The sequence below is a fragment of the Lasioglossum baleicum genome, chromosome 2 (assembly GCF_051020765.1).
Source record: "Lasioglossum baleicum chromosome 2, iyLasBale1, whole genome shotgun sequence".
Taxonomy (NCBI): Eukaryota; Metazoa; Arthropoda; class Insecta; order Hymenoptera; family Halictidae; genus Lasioglossum; species Lasioglossum baleicum.
Window position 1 is genome coordinate 8,136,469 of NC_134930.1, and position 13,854 is coordinate 8,150,322.

At 40.0% G+C, this 13,854-nt stretch overlaps 1 protein-coding gene across 3 annotated transcripts in view; it reads right to left on the minus strand.

The window, feature by feature from the left end:
- LOC143219220 (protein O-mannosyl-transferase TMTC1-like) overlaps positions 1-13,854 on the minus strand; it is a 719,300-nt gene that overhangs the window by 341,351 nt on the left and 364,095 nt on the right. For all 3 annotated transcript variants that reach the window (XR_013011281.1, XM_076445179.1, XM_076445165.1), the window contains exon 3: positions 11,953-12,026. Coding sequence is in view for 2 of the 3 variants with exons in the window: in XM_076445179.1 (XP_076301294.1) it covers positions 11,953-12,026 (74 nt within the window). In the remaining variant the exon portion in view is untranslated. The remainder of the gene's footprint in view (positions 1-11,952; positions 12,027-13,854) is intronic.

Sequence of the window (13,854 nt, forward strand, 5' to 3'; positions counted from 1 at the left end):
ATTAATTTAAATAAATCCTGAGTACAGCAACAAATAGTTTTTTTGTGTATTACTTTCAAATGATCAAACCTTTTATTAATTTTAACACCGTAGTATAATATCACATAAATACATTCTTTTAAAAAATATTTGAGTAATGTTTATTATCTTTAGTTTTTGAAGCTGTTTTAATTTAAGAGCATTGTGAAGTTTACAACATTTGACAAATTGTCAAATGTCCTTGATGTGAAATGACCTTCATATGTCCTAAATCTAATACTTAACGAGTTATTATCGAAACAATTTTCATCTTTTTTGCATAATATCTCGTTATACATATATTAGGTTTAGGACATATGAAGGTCAACACTTTTATACTCAGAATTTGATACTCTATCGATCCATGGTATTGTTACGGATGACGAACAGGTGTTCAATATCATCTCTGGCAGGAACCGTCCTAGATAAACGAACAGAGTTTTTCCCTAGATAAATCTACATAATTGTTTAGGTTAGTTTAGGGCCCAAACGTACGCACGACCAACTGGTCGTTGACAAAATACGAATGTTCACTTGAAGGGTACTGACAAGTACCACCCGTCATTGCAGGGCTATATAAGCCCTTACATTTCTACTCTCGTGGGCTAGTACTGTCGTAATCACGAATAGTGTCGCGTCGTGCTGCATCTCGGAAGTCAACTACCAGTGAGATCGGACGTTCGTTCCTTTTGAATCAAAGTTTAACCGTACAGATTCCGCGAGTTCGGTCTAAAATCTGTTAGGCAGTGACAAGGTTGCTCCGAGTCCCCCGCATTGCCAGTGCGTCAACACCGTGCGTCTTAGCTTAGGTAATATCACCTTTCAATTTCTTTCCTATTCTAAATTCAGTTCATTCGCGACACAAGTACACTTGTAGAACGAAACTCTATAGTAAGAATATATTTGTCTTCTTTGATAATTAACTCAAATTCATTAAACCCATAATTATCGTCCAATATCCTAACCAAGTAATTGAACGTCCCCACATGATACAATCTTACCGCTCGGATTGTATCAATTAAATTATACTAGTTACGAGGCTTACTAATTATCCTAGCAACTCCCTGATTAACCATCAGGTTCTTTCGCGACATTCCAATTGTCCGAACAGAGATTTATCCAACCTAGCGGCTCCCCAATTTCTCATTGGGTTCGTCCGCATCCTAACAGCTCCCTGATTTCGCATCAGGTTCGTCTGTGCTATTATACAACCTCCTAGCAGCTCCCCGGTTTTGCATCGGGTTCGTCTGCGTTTGACTCCATTCCTAGAGGCTCCCTGACTTCGCGTCAGGTTCGTCCTCGCTGTCAATAATCCTAGCGGCTCCCCAATTTCGCATTGGGTTCGTCCGCGTTCCTTAACTAACAAATTTATATCATATTCCTAGGGTAATAACCCTTCGCCGGCCACTCGTGCTGCTCGCGGCCCTGGCTCGTAACAGAACTGGTGACAGCGGTGGGATAGTTCAATTATTTTAGGATCACTTTAATTTTGGGTTTACTACGTTAAATTACTCGTACCTGAGTATTGACAATATACTAGTTTTCCTAGTTACGTCTCAATATTATTAGCAATATACTAGTTTTCGCTAGTCACGTTTTTATACCAATAATATACTAGTTTTCCTAGTTAAAAGGTTTCGATAATATACTAGTTTTCTCTAGTTACATTCTTTAAAAATGCCGAATTCAGCTGCAAATATTTCTTTCGTTGACATAATGAACTTGACGGTTTCGCTTGCAAATTCTATGTCGCTGTTGACGCAAAAGACATGCTTACAGAATGTTACTTCGACAATTCCGACCTTTAACGGGGAAGACCCCTCTTTGATTCGTTTCGCGCAAACTTTAGAGGACGGGTTAACTTTGATTCCGGAGGGTACGGAAACCGAGTATCTGGCAATTGTTCTTACTAAGCTCGTCGGGCCAGCACGTAGATGCACATTAGAGCACAAGTTTACTACCGTAAAAGCGTTAATTCAACATTTGAAGAAACGGTTCGCTCCCGGCAAGAGCCTATCATATTATCAAGTGGAAATCGCGAAACTACATATTCGCGAAGGAGAAAGCCTACGACAATACATCGATAGGACAAGCCACTTGGTCTACTGTACGCGCGGAGCCATGAGGGAAAAATACGAGGCACATGCTGAAGGATTTATCAAATTGATGGAAAAGGACGTCATTGAAAACTTCATCGATGGATTACCGGATCGGATTTCCCTGAAGGTGTCGGCTATCTTGAAGGATATAAAAAATCTGGAGGATGCTTACGACGCCGTGCTACAGATAGATAAAAGATTAAGGAATCGACGACAGTCGCCTCGGAGTGAATCACCATCAAGGTGGTCCCGCCGAGATTCATATGACCAGGACTCTCGCTACCGCGATCGTGAAGTGTCATATCCCTTATCTCCAAGCAAATATGACCGACACAGGGATCAACGCACGAGACCATCTGGTTTTGAGGAGGAAAGAGAAGGACGAGCGTCTGCCTGGACCTTGCGTCACAGGAGCCCCTCCGGTTCCCCCTCCAACCGTTCGGATTCGTCAATTGTGAGAGACGGAGAGAAACGGTATACAATTTTTAAAAATTCCGATAGGAATCGCATGTCAAAATCGTATTGTTGGCATTGCGGAACATCCGGACACGATGGAAAATTCTGCAAGAATCGACCGCGTAGTCCGCGATTCCAAAGAGATTCGCGAGATTCGTCCGTGGAATCGAACAAATCTTTAAACTTCGATCGCGCTCACCGTACAGGCGACACGATGAGCGAAAACAAAGAAGTTCGCCAAAGAACTGTCCGCTTCGAGGAAAAACCCTCATCAAGGAAGCTCCAGCACCACGAATCAAAATCAAAATCCCAGAACTGGAATCAGGCACGGGAGCATTTCTAATTGATGGTGGAGCATCCGTAAATTTAGTCGTTCTTGACGTTTTAGGAGAAGGAGCAGAAATTGTTTCACGCGAAGAAATTGAAATAACTGGTCTTACTACAAATCCAATTCGCACTCTAGGAACTACGATACTTCACATACACGAAGCTCCTGCGTTTTTCTACGTAGTGAAGCGCCTTGCAATAGAAGCAGATGGACTTATAGGAAGCCCATTTTTAAAACAGGAAGAAGCAGAAATTTCTTATTACCATGGGACACTGGTATTAAAAAATAAGCCCATCAGGCCTATTCGATTTTCAAATTACCAGCAGGACTCAGATGTACGGACCAAACATCGCATCGATGCCCGAACATCTCAACAGATTGCCATAAGAATAGCTAATCCAAGGATAAAAGAAGGCTATTTACCACGCATAAAAACACACAAACAACTCTACATAGGAGAAGCCGCCGTCCTGAACGACGGAGGAAAATGTCATGTTATGGCAACCAACACTAGCGAGGAAGCCATAGACGTAGAAATAGAGCCACAAATCGTGGAACCTTACGACATTTTGAGCACATCAGATGAAGATATTTATTCAGAGGTACGTCAACATTGTAATTTCAAAACTAGAGAAGATAGGATACAGGGAATCTCCGAAACGCTAAATTTGAGTCACCTGAACAAAGAAGAACGGTGTAGCATCACCGCATTGATAAAGGAATTTCCCGATCGATTTTATCTCCCCGGAGATAAATTAGGGAAGGCATCTGATTTCAAGCACTCCTTACATACAACTGATGAGATTCCGATTAACACGAGACAGTATCGCTACCCTCCTGTACACCAAGAGGAAATAAAAAAGCAAATCAATGGCTTATTATCCGATGGTATTATTACTCCGTCGAAATCTCCGTACAATTCACCCTTGTGGATTGTACCCAAAAAACCAGATGCGCAAGGAAACAAACGTTGGCGCATGGTAATAGATTTTCGTGCGCTTAACGAGAAGACCATTTCCGATAAATATCCACTGCCTCAAATTACGGAAATATTGGATCGTCTCGGAGGAGCCAAATACTTCTCCGTTTTCGATCTTGCCAGTGGGTTCCACCAAATAGAAATGGATCCGAAAGACAGACAGAAGACAGCTTTCACCACCCCTAATGGACATTATGAATTTTCACGAATGCCGTTTGGTTTGAAAAATGCACCACCTACTTTTCAACGCCTCATGGATCAGGTATTAACTGGACTCCAGGGAACGGACGTTTTCATTTACCTGGATGATATCGTGGTTTACGCTGCGTCATTACACGAACACAACATTAAAGTCAGGAAATTATTAAACCGCTTGCGAGAACATGGTTTAACTCTTCAAACCAATAAATGCGAATTCTTACGAAAAGAAGTTGCATACCTTGGACATATTATTTCAAGACAGGGAGTAAAACCTGATCCCCGAAAATTAAAGGCTGTCAAGGATTTCCCAACGCCTACCTCACAGAAAAATATACAACAGTTTTTGGGTTTAGTAGGATATTACCGAAGATTCGTACCAGATTTCACTACAAAAGCAAAATCTTTAATTGACCTTCTAGGAAAGGGCAAAAAATTCAAATGGACTGAAGAACAGGAAAACAGTTTTAAGCAGTTACGTGAAGAACTCTGTCGAGAGCCTATTTTACAATATCCAGATTTTAGCAAACCATTCGTCGTTACAACAGACGCCTCCGAATATGCCGTTGGAGCCGTGCTTAGTCAAGGCGAAATAGGAAATGATCTGCCGATCGCTTATGCATCGCGCAGCCTCAACAAAGCAGAGAGAAATTATTCAGCCACGGAAAAAGAATGTTTAGCAATGGTATACGCCGTCAAATATTTCCGACCGTATGTGTACGGAACAAAATTCACATTGGTTACAGATCATCGACCATTAGTTTGGCTGCATTCTGTGAAAGATCCGACATCAAGACTCATGAAATGGAAGCTCCGACTATTAGAATATGATTATCAGGTTGTCCATAAATCTGGAAAAACAAATAAGAATGCTGATGCATTATCACGTAATCCTACTTCCACCTGTTTACCACTCATCCCGAGGGAAGTCAAAGACCCCGATTTTAAAATCCAAATACCGAAAACAGCTGTCGACGCTGTTTCAATAGGACAACGCGTCAGACAACTACATCGAGACCGAGAAAAACGGCCGAAATATCAACAAACAAGCAGCAGTTCAGATGAGACGGAACAACCCGCCCTGGGGAAGGTTCAACACTCACCAATTATTAACATAAATAGAACTCTTCCGAGTTTATCTAAAGAGATAGTGATGCCAGACGAAGATCAGGACAACGCACACCATTTTTTGCCCGCAGCAAACTCCACAGAAATTTTTTCTACGGATAAGAATACGACCTTATCTGGTGATTTAATTTCGTTTGAGGAGCCACTGGAAAACACCGTTATAGAGAATAGGAACAATTTACAGCAGGATGTACCCTACATACCGCAGGTACCATTTCCCGAAATAGGTGGAATTTTGCAACGCAACGTAATTCGATTTCCAAACAATGTAATACGCGAAACAAGGGCGCGGCAACTGCCTGATCGCACAGCCGACCCTTACCCATTCTTTGACGCCGATACCGATGGTTCTTCTACCGAAACTGACCTGGAAGCGCCGCCGGAACCGAAACAGAGGATTAGCATTTCTTCAAACACCCTTACCGCAAAGGAAGACCATTATGTACATTTCATATCAGCTGATCGCAACCTAATAACCCCCGTAGGAAAACTGTTACTGGACACGGGATTAATAAATAAGCAAGAACTTTTAGCTGCACGACCGAAAAAGGGACAGGTCATAATTTCAAACAATGGGTTATTTAAAACCTTCAGCATTGTAATTTCCGATAACTTCTATGATAAACCAAAAGGATTGGATATAATTAATGGATTGAAAACTCTTCAATCTGCTTTAGAACAAAATAGGAGCAAATCTTTCCGAATATCCGCCACCGGAGATCATCATAAATCATCGCCTGATGAACTTTTCAAAGCATTAAAGGAAGTCTTTACAGATTCAACTTATCAAATTACAATATGTAACTGTGTTATTACTACACCTTCCGTAGAAGACATATGGAGACTATTTATCGGAACTAATAACAAATATAGTCCGAATCCGTAATATAGCAGCAAATGGAAACCATGCATAACGATCTTCTAAGGAGCAGGACTACCTCCACCGACAGCAGTCTCTACCTGAGCACCACCTAGCAATAAGTACACTTACACCTACACTACACTCGTTAAAAATTTTTTCTCTTCAGTTTATTTTTTTTTCTCTCCACTTTTTTTCTTTTTTTTCTTAAAGTCTATTGTATCTAGGACGTTTCCTTCCTGATGAGAAAGCATCACGGGAACCGCGATGTTTCTTCTTGGTGGGGAGATGTTACGGATGACGAACAGGTGTTCAATATCATCTCTGGCAGGAACCGTCCTAGATAAACGAACAGAGTTTTTCCCTAGATAAATCTACATAATTGTTTAGGTTAGTTTAGGGCCCAAACGTACGCACGACCAACTGGTCGTTGACAAAATACGAATGTTCACTTGAAGGGTACTGACAAGTACCACCCGTCATTGCAGGGCTATATAAGCCCTTACATTTCTACTCTCGTGGGCTAGTACTGTCGTAATCACGAATAGTGTCGCGTCGTGCTGCATCTCGGAAGTCAACTACCAGTGAGATCGGACGTTCGTTCCTTTTGAATCAAAGTTTAACCGTACAGATTCCGCGAGTTCGGTCTAAAATCTGTTAGGCAGTGACAAGGTTGCTCCGAGTCCCCCGCATTGCCAGTGCGTCAACACCGTGCGTCTTAGCTTAGGTAATATCACCTTTCAATTTCTTTCCTATTCTAAATTCAGTTCATTCGCGACACAAGTACACTTGTAGAACGAAACTCTATAGTAAGAATATATTTGTCTTCTTTGATAATTAACTCAAATTCATTAAACCCATAATTATCGTCCAATATCCTAACCAAGTAATTGAACGTCCCCACATGATACAATCTTACCGCTCGGATTGTATCAATTAAATTATACTAGTTACGAGGCTTACTAATTATCCTAGCAACTCCCTGATTAACCATCAGGTTCTTTCGCGACATTCCAATTGTCCGAACAGAGATTTATCCAACCTAGCGGCTCCCCAATTTCTCATTGGGTTCGTCCGCATCCTAACAGCTCCCTGATTTCGCATCAGGTTCGTCTGTGCTATTATACAACCTCCTAGCAGCTCCCCGGTTTTGCATCGGGTTCGTCTGCGTTTGACTCCATTCCTAGAGGCTCCCTGACTTCGCGTCAGGTTCGTCCTCGCTGTCAATAATCCTAGCGGCTCCCCAATTTCGCATTGGGTTCGTCCGCGTTCCTTAACTAACAAATTTATATCATATTCCTAGGGTAATAACCCTTCGCCGGCCACTCGTGCTGCTCGCGGCCCTGGCTCGTAACAGTATAAAAAATAGGACATTCCATTTAAAAGAATGAAGGTGACCTTCATATCTCTACAAAAAATTAAATAAAAACAAAAATATTTTTGGTATCATATGAGCCCATTTCACCCCATTTCACCATTCAACTTTGTCCTTCAGACATTTGACGTATCTTTAAGGGGGCCGTCTCCTAGCAGATGACGGTCGCGCGTGAACACTCACACACCGCTAGAGTACACTCACACACCGCTAGACCACGTATACGTACGCGAGAATTGCTAGGATCAGGGAAATGCGTTCTGATCTCTCGATAATGCAAAGACGGGGGTTTTTATTAGTCAAAATCGCTAGATAAAAGATCAATCTAGTGCGCTGTTTGCTTCAAAAGTCGTTCTTTTACGTTTCCGAGCAATGATTTTGCAATATTCGGCTGCATGTTGCCCGTCGGAGAGGCTAGTACGCCGGCGTGACTGCAGCGCCATCTAACGGGCAACATGCGACGGGCAACATGCAGCCGAATATTGCAAAATCATTGCTCGGAAACGTAAAAGAACGACTTTTGAAGCAAACAGCGCACTAGATTGATCTTTTATCTAGCGATTTTGACTAATAAAAACCCCCGTCTTTGCATTATCGAGAAATCAGAACGCATTTCCCTGATCCTAGCAATTCTCGCGTACGTATACGTGGTCTAGCGGTGTGTGAGTGTACTCTAGCGGTGTGTGAGTGTTCACGCGCGACCGTCATCTGCTAGGAGACGGCCCCCTTAAAAACAACAGAGATATTTGAGGTGGCAACGTTAGGTGACTCACCCTGTATTGTATAGACGTTAAAACCTGTACAGATAAAAGTACTATTATATCCTGAGAAAACTGGCGTATTACCACCCAATTACTAAGCACGGTTTATTCGACGAATTACCTCCTGCCGCAATACTGTCGAAATTTATTCGTTATTAACCGGATTATCTTGAATGATCGCGGAGAGGAAAAGGAAGTTTTCTACTTTAGGGACTCGTTAATGTCGCAGTTTGTGTCGCGGCGGGGGTTGCGCGTTCGCGGCTCTTTTCAAGTACGGCGTTACAACGCTTACCATGCATAAGTCCTGAATCCTCTTAGAGGGAACGATAAAAAGATTTTCATCGCAAGTTCGCGGGATCGCTCGTAAGCACTTTATATTTTCACGGTTGAGGATCGATGTAAACGAGTGTAGGGGAACGTTTAGAGCGCGGCGCAGCACGTCGTCGGCGCGTGTGAACCGACGCCGCTTCTGGGCCCGGGTAAATTAGTTTAGTTTATAATTTCCACACACCGCCCCGGTGCTCATGAGAATGAATGGGCCGCTGCTTCGGCGTCAGACTGGCGTCGTCCCGACGCTAAGCGATGCCCGACATCACTGACGTATGTATATGCACCTGGTAAGTTCCCTCGAGTTATGGGTGTATTATGCCTCTGACATGCTACCTTATTAGGTTACTCGCGACCTGAACCCACGAACAGTCAGCTAACAATAAAAAATCGTTTCTTCTCTCCACTATTGCTGTAAATCTTCCCACGCATTTTGCTGAACTTTTGCTCTTTTAACATGACGAGTAGACCTACCCGTCAAAATGACGGATTCAGTAGTTTTTGTTTTACGATTATTGAGACCACAAAATGCTGTTGCGAAAAATGACTATGATATGGACCATTTATTTTGAAAGTAGTTGCAAGAAATCGATTTTGCAAAATCTTGAGGACAAATTTTGATACCAGATTTGAAATCAGCGTGAAAAAATCTACAGCAAAAGGTATATATCGCGTTAAAAAAAATTTTTTCCGCCCGTGGTACTGGAGAAACCACATTTTCTTGAAATTCTATGTTTAACGAATTTTCTCAACGTTAAAAAACGCTCGTACCATAAACTCCTTATTTTTCTCATATTCTGCAAAGTTTCAGCTTTAATTTTAAAAAATTTCATCGCTGTACCTCATTTCTAAAGAAAGTTATTTTATTTTGAATCGTGTTTGCTCCAAATTTTCCACTGTGCGCCGACGCGGGGGTAGCGTATTCACAGATGTCTAACTTCAAACACAGCTGCCATAGGTAAAAAATTGTCGCAGGGAGTTCATGGGGTAATCAATCGAATCGGCAGAATCTCTGCTTCAATCTGACGTTCAGATCATGGTATTACGATCATTTCTCGCCGAGATATAGCGAGTTAAAGGAAAAATGGAAATTGTGAATTTTTTAAGCATATTTTCAGAAACACCTGGTATATCGAAATGTTAATGAAACTGAAAAAAATAGAAGAAGTGTCTTGAAGAGAAAGAAACGCTCTTTCTATTGCTTTTTTGCACAAGATTCTACGATAATTTTTTTGCTTTCTGGAGCCAGTTAAAGTTAAAAAGCCAACATTTACTTCAATGTTGAATAACTCGAATAAAAAAAATCGCACAATATTCGACAACCACACAATTTACACAGGAAAGATAGCCCTTCCAAATGATATTAACGCGATTTATCAAAAAAATTTGTTTCTCTCCAGATCATGTTCCAAAGTTGTACAAAATTTTTGTTAACCCGTCAATGTTGTCTTCATCTCGCTATAACTTTGTAAAAAACCAACATAGCAACGATTTGAAACAGAGCATCTGAAACTAGAGGTTTCAGGCTTTCAAACCATTAAGTGGGACCAATTTTTCGGGTTCGCACAAGTGATCCCTTAATTCTTTTGAGGAGTGTATCTTAAAAAATGCCAATACTTTCTTCAATTTAAAATTGGCCAATCAAAGAAATTGCGTAGCGATTGATTATGAAAGTGATGCATGTCCAATTTCCATAGATATAGATGGCGGGGTCACGTGGTCACATCACAGGATTATTATGATATAAAACAATGTAGACAAAATAATAAATTTATTTTACACGAAATGAAACGGGAGAATTTCGTTTCAACAAAAAATCTACAAAACGCAATTCAAGAACGGGTAAGAGAAAATAGTAACGGAGGAAAGGTAAACTGGCTAAAAATATGATGGATGAGGTTTTGCAAAAGTGCACTGTATACTATTTTTTTTTAACTCCGATGACCATGAAAACTACGAGAAGACAGAACATCTAAAAGGTCAACCCCTGCGGGATACTGACCACTTGATACCATTCAAATTGCACATAAAAAATGTTTTACTTTTTCAAAATTAAAGAAGACATTCTGGGGAACGCACTGAGCCTTGTTAATAGTGATGGGATCTGAATCACTTCGAATCGCTTCGATTCAATATTTACGACAAAAAATTCGAATCACTTGCAACATAATTCGAAGCTTAGAACTCTTGAAACTCTTGGACGTCTTGGAAGTCGTCGATGTCTTGAAAATCTTGAAAGCCTTAAAACTTCGAAAGGTTTGTAAGAATTGAAACTCTTGAAATGTTACATCTATCAGGAAACAATGATCACGTCATGTCAGCATTGGGATGAATAACAGTATGAACGGTACCAATATTATAAAAAGTATAACGTTTATTAAGAGATTATCAAGACTTTTAAAATTTTTGAGACTTCAACACTTTCAACAGTTTCAAGAATTTCTGATTTCGAATAAATATCGAATTGATTCGAAACTCTGTGGTGATTGATTTGTTCGAAAACTTGTAAGACAGAGTATTGTATCTTTGAAGTCTATATATAGTCTCCCAAGATTTATGCATTGCAAATCTAAATTCCATTCAACGACCGCCATACATTTCTAAATATTTTCTGTTGCATTGTTGGAATCTTCAGCACTTACGTTAAAACAGTTACTATTCTCTAGCCCCGTGGTCTATGCAGAGTAAAATGATAGAGAGAAAATTATCTGTTCGTCTCGCAGTATGTATCGTTTTAAGAAGACGTCGTACAGTATGTAATAAGCGTTCATGACACTGAAAATGACAAATGAGATAACGTCGCGACATTACGACGTTTCTTGCACGCAGCGGGCGTGCAACTTATTCGTGCCGCCTGTTACAATATTAAACGTAAAGTCGATTTCACTTCATCTTAGTTTCGAACAACTTGAACATGCAACCGACGTCGCCGCTCTGTATAACAGTGGCACAGTGTACACGAGTCACGATTATTAATTCTGTTGCCATCGCGATGGGCGTAACCGTTCTACACGATGAAATTGTTTCACCCTTCCCTCTCCTCCCCCCCCATCACCCCTCCACCCACACGAAACGATGAAAATTACTCTCCGTTGCGAATGATTGGAACAAGGAAGAAACGATTTACCCATAATGGATACGGGACAAATGAAATAATACGGGATTCCGGTAATATTAACGGGAATGGTTATTTCCCCGGTAATAACTCGGGTAAAAAGTTGTTTTAGTAATAGAGTCACGTTTACCTGAACGAACCTCTCGGTAAATGCACTTCCAGAGAAATCAATCGTAAAATAACCTCGACAGAAGAAACTGCAAAAAATACGTTGTTATAACAGAGCGAAATGAGAGCTGCAACCGACCAGACCAGAGATATCGGAGTTTTTCGGCGGCGGGATTATTTAGAAATTGAAATTCCACTTACCCGTGATAAGCAAGAAACGATAGCAAAAAGAAAATACAGGCCAATACGTCTGCACGTCCCACGATGCCAGTTACCTGAAAAATCAAAGAAAAATATGGTAATAATAGTAGGTTGATTTTATTACAAAGTAAAACAGTAAACTTTATGTACGAGAGAAAGGATAACTGGCGAGATTCATAGTAAGAGGTTACGATGCTGTTCGCTCTTTATGCTCGCAGCAGAGTCGCCAGATTAACCCCTTAGCTCTACGATTTATTTTACGGTTTTAGTGATTAGAACTTGTTTTGTAGTTCGCAATTTCCTAAAAAAGAAGGAAGTTTATATCTACTGTATGCCTACATGTTCTCCGATAACTATACCAAACTAGACCAAAATAGAATATCATCTCGATTTCACACACAAGGAAATTAATAACATACATACAGTCGGTCACAAAAATATTGGGACACTCTTGAAAAGACGATAACTTTTTTGATATTCGACCATGCGATTTGAACTTTTTGGAAAGCAAGAGCAATTAGTTTACTACAGAATGTGAAAAGAAATTTTTTCAATAATTGCAATAGACCAGAATTGTAGAGAAAATACTAAAAGTTGCATTTTCAACTTTTTTATGTGGTTAATTTAATGATGTTTTCGGCGCTACCGTTTCGATCACTTAGTAAATCGTATCTAGCATTATATCTAAAATTATTGGTAACACATCATTCCATACTGTAGACGTAGACAGTTGGAAATTAGTTAAAGAACTCAGAACCACAACATTCAGGTTCCTGAAGATTCACAACTGGTATCATTAGATGTTACAGCGTTATTCACCAATGTTCCTGTAGATTTGGCAATGCAGGTGTTACACTCACGTTGGGAAGAGTTAAAAGAACACACCATAATACAAAGAGATGAATTTCTCAAAGCAATTGAATTTGTACTACAAGCAAACGTCTTTAGTTTCAACAATACATATTACAAACAGGTATTTGGTACTGCAATGAGCTCTCCCATTTCCCCTGTCATTGCCAATCTAGTAATGGAAGAACTGGAAACAGCTTCTATTTCTAAATTACCGTTTGAACTTACATGTTATAAAAGATATGTAGATGATATTCTCACTTGTTGCAAACCTGATCAAGTAAGAACGTTAGTTGACACTTTTAACAATTTTCACAACAGACTACAGTTCACACATGAAATTGAAATGGATTCAGGTCTTAACTTTCTTGATGTCGGTATTATTAGAGTGGGTAAAGAACTAAAAACAAATTGGTTTCACAAAACTAGCTGGTCTGGCAGATACGTAAATTTTTATTCTTTCCATCCGTTACAACATAAGATAGGTCTTGTCAAAGGTCTTATTGATCGTGCCATCCTTTCAGCGAATCCTGAATTCAGATCAAACAATCTATCACTCATTAGGAATGTACTTAAACATAATGGATACCCTGAAAATCTCGTTTCTAACGTCATCAAAGAACGAGTATTTGATCTATACCATCCTCTCTTCGCCGAAAAGCGAAAAGACGAGAGGTTCAGAGCAAGGGTCCAATAAGTGGTTATTTTATAGATTTTACAGATTTTCACGATTTATTGCCGAAAATCTTGAAAATCTGCAATTTTACCATCTTTAAACGTTTGTAGCTCATTGCAACGTCGACCGATTTTGATAAAATTTTCAGAATATGTTTAATTGACACAGATCTACAAAACGTATTTTTTAACTTTTCAATATAGGCCCACATAAAAAAATTGGAAATGCAACTTTTAGTATTTTCTCTACAATTCCGATCAATTGCAATTTTTGAAAAAATTTCTTTTCACATCCTTTAGTAAACTAATTGCTCTAGCTTCCCAAAAGAGAGCGGTCTTAAACTTCTGTCCGCTACTGTATATATATATGTATATTGT